Raw genomic sequence first — 20,572 nt, forward strand, 5'->3', positions numbered from 1 at the left:
CATGAAAATTTCTTGTGTAACCACTGTCTTTCTGCATATCTATATTTAAGGCATCTGTTATTACAAAAAATTATTTCTTCATGACTGTGCAGTAGCACATCAACCTCCAGCAAAAAGTTTTTGATTATTGAATTAGGTGATTAATACATTACTTTTAAAAGGCATTTTTGCACCATGAATGTTATTTGCACTGCTGCTGCTTCAAAGTAAAATTCTGCAGTTTGTGATCTTTTATGGAGTGCAGTCCCCTAATCTGCTGTCTATATATATTACTACTCCCCCTCTTTTACATCCAGTTCTGCAATAATATGCTACTTTTTTTTATCCTATTATATTGAAAACCTTTAATTCACTCTCCTTTAAACTATGCTCTGTCATTTTGAAAATATGGGTAGTTCAGCACCTCTTAACACTTCTAATAATTATAATTTGTTAGATGCATATTGAACATTTTGATACAGTATTTGTAAATCAATTTTTTAAAAAATCTGTTGCTCTTTTAGTTATGTTGCTTTTTTTTACCTCTGGGTATCAACAATTTTGTTCCTTTTGTGTGCACTTCCTGTTCCTAGTGCTTCTTTCCATGGGTCCAGACGCTGCTGCAGTGCTGCCAGAAGATCTACTGCTATATGATAGCACTCCTGTTCATGAGGCAAATAATACTGATCCTGTGGTTGGTAGCTCCTCTTTTGTAGACAATGTCCCCCCTTCTTTTGCAAATGACGTTTTCTTTGTTGGTAAGATCACAACGTCAGCAGATGAGGTTATTTTAGACCAATCTTGTGTTTTCACTTGTTGGTCTCTCAGCATGGCATTTTTTGCTTTCACAAAATCATCATAAGCGGGTGTTTTAGTCTGTCCTTGTAATTCTGTACTCAGAATATTTTAGGACTGGTTTTTTTATTTAAATTTCTTATGTGTTCTCTTATTTTTTTGCAAATAAACCCTTTACCTGAGTTGTTTAAGTGTATGCCATGCTTGGTGAAATGTGTTCGTTCTTTCTTTAGATTTCTTTGTTTACACACAAAGTAAGAATTAAATCATAGCATAGATAATTTGCAGTATGAGAGATATCAGTACATCAAAGTTTGCCTGTGTTGGTCCTTCCACTCACTTAGGTGTGACGTCTTCTGGACCAAATCACCAGCATCAGAGAGTATTTAATGCACAGAAAAATTTCACCAGAATTATGTGCAAAGTGCCTCCAAGAAACTATTGCCATGGTCTTTTGAAGGAGTGAGAATACTAACCACCACCTGCTCACAACACATTATTACCCAGTCATGACCTTCATAACCGACAGTTTTCCTCACTACGAAGCATAACAAATTTATAATATTCAAATGTGAATCAAGTGGGTTTATCCTTGCAAACAATTTTTTTTTTGTCTAGCTGAGTTCTTTCTTAAAATGATGATGATGATGATGATGATGATGATGATAATAATAATAATAATAATAATAAATAAAGCACTTCTCACATATTTCTGTTTGTTGTTCCCATGCAATTGTATGTATTATGTCAATAATTTTGTTTGTGTTCTAAAACATGTAATACAGTTCTTTGTTACTAGTTAAATCAAACTGAATCATTATGTAATCCCTTAATTATATTCTTGCATCATAGGAAAATAATAAATTATAAGATAGAATTGCTCGCCAGTATGTAATTATATTCCGTAACTCGTACTTAGTTACCATTATATATAAATTAGTTTGTACGAAAATTAATGTAATGCAAATGATATGTATATCAGTTAATGTTTTATAAATGACAAGTACGTAACAAAATCCATGTTTTGACTTGTTCTACATTCTTGTGCCTACACATGCTAATTGATCTATGGAATATGCACCAAAAATAAATTCACAGCCTAAAAACTATCGCATCTACTGTGTAAGATAAACTGCACATCATCTGAATAGAGTTATGTTTTCCATTTTAGTGTCTCTTACAACAAGGACGGAAAAAAAAAAATTGCAACTTAACATGGAATCAAATGTGGCAACCATCAAAAATTCTGCTGTTTTGTAGTGTCTCCATAGTTAACAAGTGCATTTTGTTTGCAGAAAAGCTTATGTGACTACTTGGAATAGGACTAGAATTCACATTTCAAGTAATGCCTGTTACATTAATTTGCATCTGTACTGCAAAATACAATGACTCTGGTGAAAATTCTTTTCGTTCACTTTTTGTGCTGCAAAGTGTACCAACTTCCTGCATACACATGATATTTTTGAACACAGTTCTCCCCAAGGCACAATGGGATCCAGTATTACCACATTCTTTCTTGCAATCATGACCAGCTACATTCTCACACATTATTATTTATTCTTCTAGGGCAAAATATATATATAAATGCTCAAGTTAGCAGTGGGCAGTGTGGTGGCAGCCACCTATGTTTTAAGCTATTCATATCCCATCTAGAGGATTCTTTCATAATTCAAGTGTGTTTTTTCAAGCTTCACTCATGACATCATTATGAGCTGGAGTCCAAGCTAAATGATTCCCGTGGAATATAGCTGAGAGTACTGTCACATGCATGCATCCTCAAACACTTATTCTAGTCACCTGCATCTGTGAGGGACATTTCTGCTCAGTTATTCCTAGCATTTGTCTCTGTCTACCCTGGAGCTGGTAGCTGGGTTACAATAAACAGCATGATTTTTATGTGCTGTTTTCCCTGTTTGTCATTTGAGAAATGAAAGTGAGAAACGAAAATAATTTTTAATCTGCAAACTCTATGTCTAATTTTATGCTATTTGGATTCCGTCACTGCTACCAGATAGAACAACTACACAGACGAAATACCAAGCACCCATATTTTAACAGCTCATCTTAACTAATGATGTGGGATGGGGGAAGGGGGGAGGAAGAAGTAACAGTGTCTCTCGTAGCTGTTTATTTAAAATATCTTTGTTCATTTCTTTACAAAAAGAACATTGTAATCAATATAAAATAAAAGTAACAAAAATATTTATACGAAGTTTATAATAGTGGTTCATTCATCTTAACTGCCACTAAAGAGAGATAACAAACACTTCAAGTCTGAATGGCAGAATCCATATGTGGTACTTAGGCCAATGTGTAATATCAGATTTCTTGTTGACTAGGAGAGACAGTGTGGCATGAAGTTTCCCATTAAATGCAAATTAAATGCATACAACACTTGAACTGATGTAATACGTCTACCAAGTAGCAGTCTCATAAAATGGCAAACTGGGCACGTATGGACAGCAGTTTCATTGATTTTACATATGTTATTCAGCCAGTATATTATGTGCATTAGTGGGAAATCACAGAAGATTACTCTCAATAAAATTAGAAGTAACTTTGGATTTGTCAGTATGTTCACTCACTTTTTCATGGCACATGTTTAAAACATTAATACGTCAATACATAAAGATATAAAAATGATATTGTTGCTAGCTTTCAGCTGAATTTGAGCAGTAGAGTACATGTGTATCTCAGTGGTGATCTAGCCTATTCAATGTGTCCACACTTTGTGTGTGTGTGTGTGTGTGTGTGTGTGTGTGTGTGTGTGTGTGTGTGTACAAACACAAACTGCAGCTCTGAAGGACGATTCATCCAAGTGTTAGCAACACTCTCACTCTTGTTTCTGTGATTGTGATGCCTTAGCACCTCAATTACTTGGAGAGTTGTTATCTTTACTCCTTAAATTATTTATACATTTCTGCAATAACATGAACATGTTATAGGCAATATATGAATCGGTGAGTTGACAAAGGAGCCATGCTCACTGTTTTTCGAATTAAGTACATGTTGATGGTATAACAGGGGGTCATGTCCCAGCAACAGAAGTGCTCAACATTCACAAGATGATGTAAAGAAAATTTTACAATACAAATCTGTTGAGTTGAAACCATTTTATGACAGTATCTGTCAGTGCCGATGGACAAGATAAAGATGAAGATGAAGCATGCCCACCATTGCCTGCTTTGCTGTATTTTGTTTGTTGCTGTATTTTGGGTATATTATGAATAGACTGTTACGCTCGTAACACTATGTTATTTCTATAGTGAATATGAATAATACAAAACTGCATAACACAACTCTTCTGCTACAAACAGAATCCTAGTTGCATTCTCCTCCTCCTGCACATCATCATCTGTTCTGAAAAATGGTCACCTCCAGCACATTCAAACTGGATTTCTGACCACACTTGAAGGCTAAAGTATATTGTAATGGTGTATGAGGGCTATTTAGAAAATAAGTTCTGATCGGTCACGAAACAGAAACCACTGTGAAAATCCAATGAAGTTTTGCACAAATGTGTTGGGCAGTGTCTCTAGTATTCCTGTTGATCTCATCATGTCGCTGTTTTCAGTTCTGAGTGTACATTGAGCACAGAAGGATGCCTAGAAAATAGTGTCTCCTACCAAGTATGAGAGCCCGGTGAGAGATTTTGCCTGACGTCATGCAGCCCACATAAAACAACTGTCATGTTGTTCCTTCTTTATGACAATTCTTGGCGACACTCTGCAGCGTTTTTGAAGGGAAATGTTTGATCATCCACAATACAGCTTGTAACTGGCTGCCCCTGAGTTTCACCTCTACTCACATGAATCGCTGACTTTAAAGACAACCTATTTGCACAGTCAACGAGTTGTAAACCCAGTGTAGAGTATTGGTGGAAAGCACAGGTGGCTGCCTTCTATGATGAGAGGACGGGAATGTTGGCACAATGCTACAACAAAAGTCAGGGTGGCGACTATATAGAGAAGCAGCTGGAAGCTATAGCTAACTGTTGCAAATAAAACATTTTTGATATGCACAATGTTTTCCATTCCACAACTATTCGGAACTTATTTACCAAAGAGCCCTCATATATTGTTTCAACCTGGGGCCAATTGCTATATAGTAACTCCATGACACCATTTTTAAACCCATTGTGTAGAAAAAAAGTTTTTTGTACCTTCTGAAAAATTTACTTTCTGAAACATGACCACTTTTACAACTCACCAATTCATATGAACATTCTATTCTCTAAATACGGAATCAAAATTTAATCTCTGCAAATTTTTATAACTTTGGAATCCAGGTAATAGCGCCTAGGAGACAATTGTGGTAATATTGCTAAATTTGATGGCCCTGCAATTATATGTCCACAGCATCATGATTTTGCACACATCGTAATTATACAGTCACAAACTGCCACTTTCAACTAGAGTTACATGTCTCAATGCTTTTACAGTATATGATGTTCATTAAAATAATTACAACAAACAGCTGCTTCTTAAGGAGGACAATAATGCAGTGGACTAAACAAGATTTTGTAATCACAGTTTCCTGTGGCATTCATGAAGTTGATGAATGTCTTTATACATACAATAATTTTGCACAAACATTTTTTTCATAAACTAAACAAAACAAAAAAAAAAAAACAGTAAATGCAATAAAGGAAAAAAGAAAAGGGTACAGCTGAGATATGCTGAACTTCATACAGGAAGACCTTCATGGATGCGAGCCATGTTAGTTACAAACATGAATAAGCACAAGCTAAGAAATGTAATCTACAAAACTCTTAGGAAAAAATGCTAGTCCACGGCAAAAAGACTAACAAGGGTTCTAATCAAAAAAATTACTAGAAGTGATCACATCAAAACTTGACGTACTGCAGGATAAAGAAATGAATAGGATAGCACCAAATATGGCAAGAAGGTTGGTAGTAGGCTGCAACACATTACCACAGTCTTTAACAGGTACTGTGATTATGGGCATACGCCAGATATGTGGTCAATTATTGTAAACATTATGTGCATGGATTGGACTTGTGGTCAACCATTATGGAAGTATGTTTTGATCCCATTTTAACTTGCACTTCATGTTATATTTTACTATCTTGAGTCCATATGATTTGTGTGTGCTTTGCTTCTTCCCATCTTAGTCTTCCCATTTTTTTTTTTTTTTTTTTTTTTTTTATCGTTTGTATCATTCTAAACCTTCCAGCTTTCAAGTCCTGCTTCTAATCACCTCCATGCTCTCTCCGGCCCTGGCATACCTACTGGGTGACGTGAAATGGACTCCTTATATATTTTTAACAGTTCCTTTGAAATATAAATATAAGTTACCATAACTTAGGAGAGTTGCAAGGCCTGGAATTTTCTCAGATCTGAATACTACTTAACTGTTGCTACAATAAAAGCTAGTCACCTAATCTGTTAGGAACTCACTCACAATATAATGCAAAAAGAATATAATGTGGAGGAGAAGAGCACTTCTCTTGTAGCACTTATTTTTCAGTAGGAAAAATCTTTATTGCATGGCCTTTAGATATGCATTTAGCAACTGCGTAATTTGAATAGAGGATTTATACCAAGGGAGAAAAAAAAAGTCTCAGGTAACGCTTTGATGGCAGTAGCTGATTATCCAACACTGTTATTTAAAGTGTTAGCAAGGAAGCCTCTGCACAGATTGCCAGAATGGAAGATTACAGCTAACTATCCCATTCACTATGAGGCCATTACAGACAAAGTACAAGCTCAGATTGAAGAGTGTGTGTGTGTGTGTGTGTGTGTGTGTGTATTTTTGACAAAGGCCTTATTGGCCGAAAGCTCATTTTGTGGCAGTATTTTTACAATGCGTATCTGCAACTCAGCGTCTCCACTATATGGTGAAACACAGATCTGGATGCCTGGGCAGGGATTTGAACTGCACCTTTTCCAAATTCAAGGCCAATGTCTCCCTAATGTACCACTTCACTCAGTGAAAATAATGGAAAGGAAATCACAGATTGAAGCAGTATGTTATTCTTTGTGGTGTGGTTGCATTATTCAGTTGAAAGAACAACTGTTTTTGAAAGGCAGAAATCTAGTTTAATCCCCCTTGAGCATTCAGCCTTTACCTGTCAGTAGTGCCCAATACACGCAATGCTCTACTATAAGAAGCAAATTTCACTGCACCCTAGAAGCAGGTAGCATAGTAAAACACTTTCATTGTCTATGGTGATATTGACTTCACAAATGATTCTTATATTGCCTCATAACTGATAGAATTTCCATTCTTTACTCAAACATTAATTATCTCTAGCCTCTGAATAGTGTCTAGCCAGCAACAATTTTTTACAACTTTTTTGTCTACTTGGATTAGCTCATATCTTCTTCAGATGATTTAATCTCTTAATCTTCACTTTATCCACTCGTTTCCCTACCACTACTTCCAGCATCTAAAGTAGTTTTACAAGCTGTTATTAAAAATTTTGTCAGACAAAGCACTTAACTCAGTCCAATGGTACTTAGATAACCAGTTTAGTTTTCTTTAATGATAAAATGCTAGACTGATTAAGAGGACAGTCCTTTCCACAAACAAATCTAATAATACATTACTTCCTTTTAACATACACCTAATACTTCCTCACTATTCTTCTTCTCAACTGTCCACACTTGTTGGTTTTTAATAAGGACATTAATTTCTAACAAGATCAGAATTTTTACTGATCTTACAAACAATGCAGCAAATGTCATTGTACATGCTTTCATAGCAAAGTGACCCAAATCGTGGCAAGTTGGTAAATAGTATTAACATGACAAAATATTATTAATATAGAATACAGATCTATTTTTCTTCTGAAAAATTAATGTGGTAAATTCTTCAGGAATAAATAATTATTAGTTGGGGGTGCTGAACACACATTCCATTCAAAATAGTATACTGAATATTAAGAAGCAGATTACTGCATCCCATGCTAAAAAAATGTTATTTACCAGAATCTGTAAAATGAATTCCAAATACTGACGTGCACAGAATGTCTTAATGTATGATCATTCTCTCCAAACTATAAGCTCGAAAAAATGAGATAGATATTTTACTTTTCAACATCTGAACATATGATTTCAAGGCATTACAATCTTTCCAATTTTTGGGTATTATACATTATACTAAAAACACTCAACAACCTCATGAGGCATCATTTGTATGCCTATGTAAAATCGTTTTTGCCAGCAAGCAGTCATATGATGGAACCTGAGAGAGGACTGATTAAAAGTTTGGACTGTTAGCGATTGTCATTCACAATTATAATGCTGTAAAATTTATTGCTAGCGTAACTGCAGGCTTATCTTTTCAATACTTTCCACACTTTAATAGTTCACTGGAACCATCTCTCCGACATAAAAAAATTGTGGTGGTAGTAATAGAACTATATATCACATTGCAGTGAAACAAGTACCTCCAGATGTTTGCCACGGTACATATACAAATTAAGATGATACACAGCAGGTCCATTTATAGCCAGTCCTACTTTTGAAAGCACACAAAAATTTGATTTATGGGGATCAGAGACTTTTATATTACAATATAAAATAAGAGATACTCTCTCTCTCTGCAATCAAAAATGTTACCATACACTAAGTGAACAGAATAGAGAATAAAAGTAGAATTCATATGCAACACCATGTAGGCTATTGTGACTTCCAGCACCAGTTCACTACACTCATGTGATGGAAGACAACAGTAGTAGTCAAAGTCCCACAGATATCAAGATGCTACTTGAAATGATTTTCAAAAACACATAAGTGACAACTAAAAAAAGTTATTGCTAAATTGCTTTCAGTCATAGGTTCAAATAATACTAAAGTCTAACAGATAAAAAATATTAAGGGAGTAAAGAAGTAATGACAGTGTGTGACTGTTTCAGTATCTGCAGTTATTTGGTACCAGGTGACTCACTAAAAAACACCTGCCAAGCTTAGAATACAATAAATTCAAGTACATTCTCTCCATAGGAGGTAATCTCGTAAGACAACTTCATATGCACTGTACAAGCAAAACTAACACTGATTCAGCATCTTCCTACACACATTGTCACTAACATGTATTCATTAAATACCTGAGCAAAAAATCATTTGCTTGAAATCCATGTTTCAAAATTTTTTTGCATAAGAATGACTAAAGATAAAGAAAAATACTAAAACTTAACAGAAATGTAGAATTATATTAACAAGTCATTCTGAATATAACAACATCAAGACACAATTTAACAAGTAATGCCATCATAAAATATGTTCCACAATATGTAAATGGCACTCAAACTGAAACAGTTTTTCAGAGAGATGGTATTATCCAATGGAAGCAATGGATTGTACAACTGTGTAAAAAAATACATAGCTGTTATCACAAATACAAACTGTTACAAGTTCTGTACGAGCGAGAAATATTCATTTTAGAAAGACCCTCAAAATATTCTTCGAGGAAAAACTGATTAATTCCATTAGTATGCAGTAATATAATGAAATTTGTACACAATAAGGATACAATTTGAGATGCATATGAAGTTAATCTGAAAACATATGGTGATATGTATTATACAGACTGTGTTGTTCTTAACTAGACAAATGTCAAAAACGATTATAAGAATGAAATGAATAAAGAAAAACACTACCATGTTGAGATATTATGCACGTGAACAATATTAAATCACTTGGGAGTCACAGCCAAATATGTTAATATTTTTGTGATGTCTTCTTGTGAATGTTAAACCATAAGATTTCCATGACAGTTTCATTTTCTTTCAAAAGTTAATGTCACTTGGGTAATTTGAAATATGAATTTTATTTTTGTGCTAACCAAATGAAAATCTGTTGCAGTGCAAAATCATTTGAGATCAAGACAAAGGCATCATTTGCACCTTCACAAAAATGGCACTATTTGCCTAAACAAATATGTGCATCAGACACAGTTAAGAACAAATAATTTATGGCATGAGGAAACATAGCCAAAACATATTCTGAAGATTTGTGTTTGGGCTTAAACTGATCTAACAATTTCTCTTTTTGCACACTGCACCCTGTTTGCATCTGCTCACTACCTGAACTCCAGTCGTACTGTAAGGGACAGCAGGGGTCTGTTGAAACAAAGATGTTTCAATCTAAGCAAGTCTTGGGACCTGTCACTCAATTTATATTCTCTCACCTTCAAAAAAGAAAACATTGAGTGAATGAACATTTCATGGAACAGTGGGACAGGTGCAGAAAAGGAAGTGCACACACTCCCTTCTTTCCCTTACAGTATGATTGGAGTTCAGGTACTGAGCAGTGGCAGAAACATTACTTGCAGTACGAGTCAGGTAAGGGTCAAACACTCTACAAAAAGAATGGAATTGTCAACTCATCTGCAAACCCCAAAACATACTATCAATCAATCATGCCAGAAAAATTATTTCATTACACCCATCCATAAGTTTTCTCAACAAAACACACCATTTGAAACCATCATCCAAAAGTACTGATGCCAGGTTTTTGCACATGAACCCTGTCAATGCTTATCAGGTGTGTAAATTCTCAATTCTACTGTGTATTAACTTGTTCTACGATATCACAGAATACCTATTCTCTGCTTTCTTTTGGCGCTTTTCTTTGTTCTTAAGTCCTTTAGTTTCCTGTCTTCACTGGAAACACCTCCGATTTGAACAATAATGAGTCCTCCTGTTCTGATAATCACTCCCCTACAGCAAGTTACTAACTTTATTAGCCTTAGCTTAGTAGAAAAATCAATTTGACCTCTTTCTGCCTGTTACACCTCTAGTACCCACAAATCTGTACACTTGTTAACCATGTCAATCTTTAACTCATCACGTCATAAAGGATCACAGTCTGTTTCCATAAGGTCAAGGGTTAATGTGGCCTGTTATTAACCATGTTACTTCAATGGAAATTTCAAATGGTTATTTCATATCTAATGCTATATACACACTGATTGCGTGTGATTTTGTGTGTGTGTGTGTGTGTGTGTGTGTGTGTTTTATTTAACTACACAGCCTCATAAATAAAGTATTCTTTGTGAATATTCTTATACAATTCTATTTCTATTTCTTTAGAGTTTTTGCAGCTGATGTATAATATTAATTAGTCTCAAATGCAACTCAACAACAAATCTATAATAAATACTTCAATAAGATGTGCGTACATAATTCTCAAAGGTTTTGTAACATAATATATAATAAAGATGAAAGGCATATCAAAAACTGATTCACCACATATAAAACTGGAAGTGATAATAGCATCAGCTGCAACAGATGTGACTTGGTTTATACTGGGGAAATTTACAATTATATACAACTATGGTATGTGAAATTAACTCTTCTTAGCTGTACATTAGCTATTAACAACAGTACATTAAGTACAAAAACACAATACATATTTACAGAGCTGTCACAATTAGCTGTTATTAGCATTAAAAATGCACTGCATCTAACACTTTAAGATTTCATGTCATCATCATGGCATGAATAGAAAATAATTATGTGCATTGATGATAATGCAGAATATAAAAGTAAGTGTCGTGAAGTCTACACCACTACTTTTGTGTTATGTTATTGTCATCATAAATGACCTGATCCCAATCAAAGCTATCACTCTGTCTCCCAGGCAGTTCACCTAAATGTGCAAATCGTTCTTTAAATAGTGGATCCTTTGACTTTAAGCGATCAAAGCGCTGAAACATAAGAGCTTTCGCAAAGGAATATAGCTCTAAATCCAGATCATTTAGACGTCTGATAGTTTCTAACTGATCTTGTCTGATCATTGAGAGAGTGACACTTGACACTGTAGCATTGTGTTGTTCAAATGGAACAGCAAACCTCAAGTTAAAAGTTTCTTCAAATACATATTGCGCAATCTGAAAGTAAAAATAATATTAGTCTCTTACCTTACAAAAGGGTACATAAAAATCAAATATATGAGGTAGAACAGCATTCCTTCAACTGTACCTTTTGATACTCAGTTAATCCAAAAAAAGCCATAGATGCTAGATTCTTCTTCGCACTTGCCAACATTACACGATCACGCTCAACTGGAGACATATAACTCATATTGTAGCAACCCACCAAAGCCAAGTCAGCAAGCATGCGTGTTTGTCTGCCAAAAAAGTATAGAAACGTTAAGAAACTGACAATGAACTATTCCTTTACAACTGAAAATCAGGTGGTGTTTATAGCTTGTAATATCTTTTGCATTTTCCACACAAGGGAAATGCACATAAAAAAAACTACCTGAAAGTTTGCATGCTGTCTATATCACACAAAATTTGTTCTTATAATAAAATAATCAGGGCCTGCTTACAAGTAGTCTTTATCATAATTTAGTGAATTGTGTAAAATACTGGGCCAACAATGGCAAAATCCCAGCTTGTGCATAAGAGACACAACACAACTTTTAACCAGGAACTTTTTTTTGACAAATAATTTATGTACTATATGTTAATGACCACTCATGTCAAGCAAATGCTTATATCTATGGAGTCAACATTTGTTAGTGGCTGATGTATCTACTGCTGTACAAGCAGTATTCACTTCCAACATTTTTTTCACTATACATTGAAATTTTGTTAGTAATATGCAGAATACTTTTTATTAGGCATAAATCACAATTATGTTTCTCTGTGTTGGGTTGTTAAGCCTTAACTGCTACCACAACTAAAGTCAAGTAATTTTCTGACTATGTGAAAAGTCACAATACATTGTTGTGGCTGAATACTCTCATTGTCAAAGTAATGAATATCATTATGTCTATAGTTACACATGTTTGAATGTGTGTAAGTGCTGATACATATACGTGAATGATTGTACTTCACTTGTGTAGTTAAGCACTGGTTAAAATATAGTGTTGGGTAACTGGAAGTAGTTAGAGTGTTTCAAGCCATGTCAAATTATTTCCAAATTGTTTTAACTTATTTATTCAATTTGGGTCAGATTTTGGTATTTTAATGTTTTCAAGTGAGTAGTTCACAAAGCAGAAGCGCACTTATTAATTATAGATCGACACACTCGAAGGACTTATATAGTACGAAAATAATACAGGATTCAACTGCTCATCAGCAGTTTTCATTACTGATGAGCAGGCAACCACTGCAGCTCATGGTAGGTCAAATTAATTATGACTGCTCTTTCAAAAGTAGACTGTATTTACAGTAGGTTTCATTGGATATACAAGTATGTAGTTCAAAAATATAACTAGAAGAGTAGCTATTAAAATACATGTAGCGGTGGTGACTCAGAGCTGTTTTATTGTCTTGATACAAGCCATTCAATCAGTGTTAATAGATTTATTTTCTTTCACAAGATTTGGGCTTAAATTAGCTGTATCACATTTCTAGTAGTATAGACCAGGTACAGGATCTGTGAACAATTGTTCAAGAAGTTCTGAACATGCACTTGCAGAAAATCAAAATAATGGCACTTTGGAAAATCTAGAATATGGAGCAACAATCTACATGGAAGTTGAGTCATACAGTTCCATAGACAAAAGATTGATTGTTGTGCGTGTTCCTGGACTTTTAACAGTCTTGGGAAAAATAACAAAGCACAGTCAAATTAATTTGACAGAATAATCATGAATTAAAACAGAAGAGTCTTGTATCAGGATAGTGGAATCTTGAACAATGGTGAAGTTCTAAAACTGGATAAACAATTGACCATAGTATGGTGGGTTAACAAAGAACTTAACAGCAACAGCAGATAATGTGACATCTGAATTGCAAGTAAGGGTTCAAGAAATCCCGGTGGGTTTTAAGAATGAAATTACGTGAGCAGACAATAAAAGGGTAAATCTACTTGCAGATGACTGGATTTACAGATTTCTGGCAATGAGTAATTAGAAATTAAGTCAATCAGTAGATCTAAAGGATAGGAAAGATAAAAAAGTAAAGTGTAGTGTGTCACGAGTAGATCTAAAGGATAGGAAAGAAAAAAAGTAAAGTGTAGTGTGGCAGCAGTGAACAGTCAGTTGCTGCAGTAATTAGTTAATGGAATGTTTACTCAGTCACTTTATTATGTGTTTTTGAGTGGAAATGAATAGTAGTGATTTCTTTTTTTAACTGTATTCAGTTGTACATTTCACTCTCCTTAATTATTTGAGTATTTCATGAGCATGAAGACTGCACATCTATCTAAGTGGAGCAGAGTACACAAGCCAGCTCCAGCCATGGTAAAAGTAACAATGTCTCACTTCTTCTGTTATCAGCTCATAAAGTTTTACTAATGCTTTCACCTTCTTAACTGATTCTATAAAATACTGAAATATGCTGCTTCTTTGCAAATGCAGGAGGAACTGGCCAGTACACAAACAGCTGGACATTTTGTTGTAGTTTTTGGCTGTATGGTTGTTCCTATGAGTCTTAACAACAAATATATTGTATTACTGATGGCTGAAAGAACAAATGAGCCAGCAAGGGCTTTCTCACATACTGAGAATATGACCAATCTTCCTGTCAGATCTGAACTTGCACAGGAGCAGTTACTCATTAATGGCAATTCCAGTATCAAGTGGTTAATGGAGTCCATTAGAAAAATAACAATTATGCTGGGAAGAAGCCCAATGTAGATTCAGTATGCTTGCTGGCAAACTTGTTTAAGATGTGGAGAAGAGACAGCCAGTAACAAATTTGGCTCATGTTGACACCACTGATACCAGTAACCAGGTTTTAGGGACCATTTCAGTTGCTTTAGCCAGCTAGTTGAAGCACTGGCGACTTCCAGACTTGCTCACAAGGTGAAAACACACTCTGTGTTTTATGAAACATCTTTACGACTGTCTGTGGCCCTTTGCTGGGTGGGTGGCTTAAACTTGAGGTTCCTTCAGTTCTACGAAATCTCAGGTGCAAATTTCTGCACCTACAAATCTTTGCTGGAGAATTATATGGTCCCACTTAGTAGGTTGCTATGGAATCAGTTTTCCTCAGCGTGACTGTACAGAATTCGGCTGAATTAAATTTGGAAATTTTCTTGTAAGTACTAGAGGTATGAAAATTTATGTACCCTTAACACATACAAATGGGCAAGCTTGCTAACCAAAAACTTCATTATAACTTTAATAATAATTAAATAGCAGGCAAGAGCAGTCCAAAAAGCTGTTATGTAAGAAAGTGAAACACCTACAGCTGTCCTTATGATGTCATTTATTGTATGACTCTCCCATTTCAGTGCTTCAGTGCACCATCTTCAGGCCTTAGCTGATGTTGAGGAGGATAACACCATCTGTATACATGATGCATCAGTGGTCAATATCTATAATTGGTTTTTGCAGCCTTCCTGTAACCACAATGTTGTTACTATCAATTAAATGGAGAAACATTCAAAACTGGACATTCTAGTTTAAATGTTTCTCCAATCAGTCAAGTGATAGATGGTGGTTGGAGAGGCAACATCGTTATTACAGGAAGTCTGTGAAAGCCATTTCTAACTGTTAGCCACTGATGGATCTGATAGCCACACAATAAATAACATCTTAAGGGTGGCTGTAGATGTTTTATTCTCTTACATAAGTGAATGGCCAAAGTCCCCCAGACCTCCAATCGCAAGGAAAGACACAAAAAGCTGTTAGGTAGATGATATCCTATATATGTTCAAATACTTGTATGTATTTTCATTTTTTGCTAGAGTTACTCCTTGAGTGGTGTGCAGCAGATGGAGCTCAACAGCAGAAATCTGGTAAGTCACAGCAGGTGCTTCATGGAGCTACCAACGCTGTACAGCATACTGAGGAGGACCACAAAGCACTGCATCCCTACATACTTAACTGAACATGAAAGACAAAATAGAATGAAAAACAGAATGGAAAAAAATTGAATGAAAATACTGTACAACTTTTAGTTTAGTATGACCTTAGCTACTACTCAAACTAGATGTTTATACTTCCATATATTTAATGAAAGTTCAACAATATCTGGAAACAGAAGAATCATTTTATTTTGTACAAGTCAGAAGATAAGAAAATACCAATTCATTACAATCAAAGGGGAATTTTCCTGTTGAAAATGTTTAAAGCCTAGCTGTAGTAACAGAATAAATAAAATAAAAGGGAAATAAGTTTGACTTTGATCGCTGTTACATTGGTTTTGAAAATTCAGAAAGAAGAAGAGTCTTACTAAAAAGCAAGGAATCATTGAAGATTAAAATTCAACATCTCGTTGAATCGATATCATTAGAGAAAGAGCACAAGCTCAGACTGTCCCAAGGACAATGAAGGAAATTGGCTGTACACTTTCATGGGAACCATCCTACCATTTGCCTGGAGCAATTTATGGAAATCATGGCAAAACTAAATCTGGATGGTCAGGTATGGATTTGAACAATCATCCTCCCAAATGCGAGTCCAGTGTGTTAACCCCTACGCTTGGTTTGGGAAGCACATATTCATTTTAATTTCAACTCTGATGTTCATAATTACTTTTTAACAGGTAGCATAGTACGTGTTGCACACACATTAGGATATCATTGGTTAGAGAAACAATTCTGTATACTGGCTGAGCAGTTAGATGTAGTACACCACAGAGCCACGAACAGGTCACCTGTAATTCTTATGGAAGAGAACACACCCAATTTAAAATTATAAAAAGAAAATTTAAAGCTAATAATAGTCAGCTGCAGAAACAATCTTGGTAAGATCCCAGAATTAGACTCACGATTGATAATAGGTACATAAAACTCAGAACCGAAAATTGGCAGTAAATGGAAATAACTAGTAGTCAAACATAAAAATCGGAACAGAATGTATACAAGGATAGGTTGGATTCCATTGATACCAATCAATTTCTTCATCACCATTTACTAAAGATTAACATATTAACATCTTATTACTGCCAGAGTTCACTCATTTTGTCTGTATTTCTCTTCATTTATTCATACTTTCGGTATCCCATGCTCATTACCACTTCCTCCATAACAAACTTTCTTGGCTTTCCTCTTCTTCTTTTTTAAAAAAAATCTTGCCCTCAAAAATGTTTTTAAAGACGCTGTTTACAATGTGTGACAAAAAAGTAACAGGATTTTTTTAAAATTTTGCAGGGTTTATGTATCCGATTTTCAATTTTTTTATCTTGTTGGTACACATCTTACTAATGTATGCTTGCATTTTCAGCTGTTTTAAATATTTAGTTTATTGCTGATGGTCAAAAAGCTATGTTTTCAAGAGCTCGTCAAATTTTTGCTTTTGAAAAAGATGGATCCAAGAATGTGAATTATATTTTGCTTGAAAAGTGGAATAAAGTGCGGCACCTGGCTTTTGACAGATCTACTATGAGTAAGACAAGAGTTTATCAGTGGTATAAATGTTTCAAGGATGGTCGATAAGACACTGAAGACAACAATCTCTGTGGATGCCCTAGCATACGAACTACTGACGACAATATGGAAGAAGTACAGAAAACAGTTCTGGAAAATCACCTAATTACCATCACAGAGGTTGCTGATGATGTTGGCATATCATTTGGCTCATGCCAAGCAATTTTTTCAGATGTTTTGGGTGTGAAATATGTAGTGACAAAGTTTGTCCTGAAACTGTTGAATTTTAACCAAAAATGATGTCACATAGACATTACTCAGGAATTGTTGAATGTAGTCAACAATGATCCAGAACTTTTAAAGGAAGTTATAACAGGTGAAAAACATGTGTTTTCAATCATACAGCAACATAGTCCAGATGTATGTTTCACAAAATCCTTCCTTTTTTCACTGCTTAAGAATTTGTTACAAGTTGTATCTTGTTTGCAAATGCTCGTTTAGCCAAAGCTATTGTTCTTCTAATCCCTACAGAGCAGCTGTTGTCATCTGTAAAGAATTAATAATAGGAGCTAAGTATGAACGTGTTTCCTAGCTTAATTTTTTTCTCTCAATGTTATTATGTACTGATGCTTATCATTTTTCTTTCATAAGTACAATGTTGTTAGACTTATTTGAACTAGCGCACAATTGTCAACCACCCAATATATTTGACAAATTATTCACTGTTAGTGTCAGCAACTATTACTATGTCATCTGCTGGTTTATTTAATGTTACAGAAAACTTATACCGTGTCTAATGATTTAAATGCAGTGTCAGAATGTGGTGTGTCACAGTGAAGAAAAGCAGCAAAGATGGATGTTTTTATCAATTGCTCACATCAAGTGTCCAAGTAGTGGAATGTTTCAAACAAAAATTGTAGAATAGCTGGTGGCGCAAACTATCTTTGACACTACACGTAAAGCTTTTTCTAAAAATTACTTTTAGCAATGGGTGAGAAAACCCAACCACGAAATACAACCACCCTGCTGGCAATAAACAGGCCTGAACTTTTCTATTCAGTGAATATAGAATCAGTAACCAGAAGGCTATTACAGTTCAACTGATCACTAGTGTTGAACCAAAAGTTAAGAGTTGTGAAATTATGTCTGAGCAGTTAGAAGGAAACATTCAACTCTGACAAGATTAATGTGGGGATGAAAGATAACGAGGAGTGGGAAGGGTCCCACCCTGGTTCAAAACAATGTTAGGAAGTTACTGTGAAAGCAGAAGAGAGCTGCACCAGATTCAAATGAAATCAAATCCTTATAGCTGAGAAACAAAAGTTGAACACAGTTAAAAAAGTGTAAGTATTGGTATGTCAAAAACTTTCAATAAATTTGAAAGCACGATTTTCTCTGCAAAGTTGTAGAGAAAATGCTAAAAGCTTTAGCTTGTTGTAAAACCAACAAAGGTAACAAATTAATCTAGTTACTCTTTGATCACGATGACACCAAACATTGCTCAATGTAAGGAAGGTTACAGTACCCATTAGGGTGCTAAAAAATACTAGAAATAATAAACAGAATTACTGGGCCCCCATCTCTAACAACAGTTTATGGAAAAGCTACAATTATAACAAAGTGTGAGCGGAAGAAATGTTGTTCTGAGTCTGTAAGGATAGTCACAGGACATCACACAGAATAATAGACTTATCTTACTACTTATCAATATGTGGTAGAATTATGGAACATACTTTATGCTCACGCATGATGACTTTTTTTCTGGGGACTGAAAAACTACTCAGAAGGAATCAAAATGGTTTCTGCCATCACCTATCCTTGTAAACTCAACTTGTTATGCTAATTCATGAGATCCAGCAGACGTCAGATTGTGGAAATAAAGATGACAGCATGTTTCTTGACTTTCAGGAAGTCTCTGACACATTTCCACACCATTATCTAGGGAGGTGGGGGAAATTACATGAATACAAAATTTATGAATAGGTATGCAACTGAACTGAAGACTGCCTAGCAAACAGAAATCAGTAAGCACCATCAGAAGTGGAAGTAATGATGTGCTTAACTTGAGGTAATGTGACAGGGCACTTACTATTCACGATACAAGTAATGGCCTGACAGATAGCATTTGTATCCCTATGACGCTGTTCACAGATGATGCTGTACAGAACAGGGAGATCAAACTGTTGCAAAATGCAGATACTTATAGATGACAAACATCTACTGCAAGGATCGACAGCCCTCCTTGAATATATTTAAATGTAATGTAATGTGCATAAATAGACAAAGAATATATTATTTATTTATACGATCAATATTTGGTCACAATTTTAAAGTGTCTGTACGACAGTCTGTGAGGGCAGATCCTTGACAGCTGGCAGTGCTGTTGTCAGCTTTCAACTGTGAAACGAAACTGACTGCAGGTCAAAATGATAGTCATTTATACACCTGCAACAACACTGAGTTGTTGGTTGGTTTGTGGGATTGAAGGGACCAGACTGCTAGGGCCATCGATCCCTTTTCCAAAAATCTTCAAGCACCCACAAAGAATAAAAACAAACAATGGAGATGACAAGAGATGACACAGGACAAGAAAGACTCAGACGGAGACCAGACAAAAGGAATTAAAATCACACAGAGTGTGACAGTGGTTGGCCAACCATAGAGACAAAAAAGGAAAAGCCAACCACCGAGAAACACACTAAAAAACCCAGTCTAAAATCGTAGACCAAAGGCCAGACTAAACACAAAAAACGACAAACACTTAGATCAAGTGATAAAAGACCCCTGCCTGAATTAAACGCAAAACTAAGCCTGCCATGGCAGTGTCATCTGTTAAAAGGGCAGTGCAAACATCTGCCTGAGCACAGTTAAAAGGGGGCAGGCCAACAAAATGTGGACCACTGTCAAAGCTGACCCGCAGTGACACAGAGGCGGGTTCTCATGGCGCAGTAAATAGCTGGGCATCATCCGGGTGTGGCCAATGAGGAGCTGACAAAGGACAACTGATTCCATGCGAGTGGCTCGCATGGATGACCGCCACACATTCGTCGTCTCCTTGATAGCACGGAGTAAGTTTGGTGCAGTCAGGTTGCGCCATTCAGAGTCCCAAATCGCGAAAACTTTGTGACGGAAGACTGCTCGCAAATCGGTTTCTTGGTGGCGAATGTCCAGAGATGGTTTACTGGTGGCTTGTTTGGCCAGACGGTCAACATGTTCATTGCCCGGTATCCCAACATGGCCTGGGGTCCAAATGAAGGTCGCTGAGCGTCCACTAATGCAGAGGGCATAAAGAGACTCCTGGATTAACAATACCAAAGGATGCCTAGGGAAGCACTGATTGAGGGCTTGTAGGCTGCTTAAGGAGTCACTACAAATGATGTAGGATTCACTAGAGCAGGAGCAGATATGTTCACGAGCGCAACAAATAGCAACTAGCTCTGGAGTGAATATGCTGCAGCCAACCAGCAAGGAGCATTACTCTGTATGGTCCACATGAGTGTAAGCAAAGCCAACAAGACCGTCGACCAGTGAGCCATCAGTGTAGATGATGTCTGAGTC

General features: G+C 35.8%; 1 protein-coding gene across 1 annotated transcript in view; it reads right to left on the bottom strand.

Annotated features, from left to right (window-relative positions):
- Positions 1 to 2,885: 2,885 nt before the first annotated feature.
- Positions 2,886 to 20,572, bottom strand: part of LOC126329999 (heparan-sulfate 6-O-sulfotransferase 2) — a 39,009-nt gene continuing 21,322 nt past the window's right edge. The window contains exons 3-4 of the mRNA XM_049996287.1: positions 11,726 to 11,873; positions 2,886 to 11,634 (exon numbers count right to left, since the gene is read on the bottom strand). Coding sequence (XP_049852244.1) covers positions 11,314 to 11,634; positions 11,726 to 11,873 — 469 coding nt within the window. The 3' untranslated portion in view covers positions 2,886 to 11,313. The remainder of the gene's footprint in view (positions 11,635 to 11,725; positions 11,874 to 20,572) is intronic.

Source organism: Schistocerca gregaria, chromosome 2, assembly GCF_023897955.1.
Source record: "Schistocerca gregaria isolate iqSchGreg1 chromosome 2, iqSchGreg1.2, whole genome shotgun sequence".
Taxonomy (NCBI): Eukaryota; Metazoa; Arthropoda; class Insecta; order Orthoptera; family Acrididae; genus Schistocerca; species Schistocerca gregaria.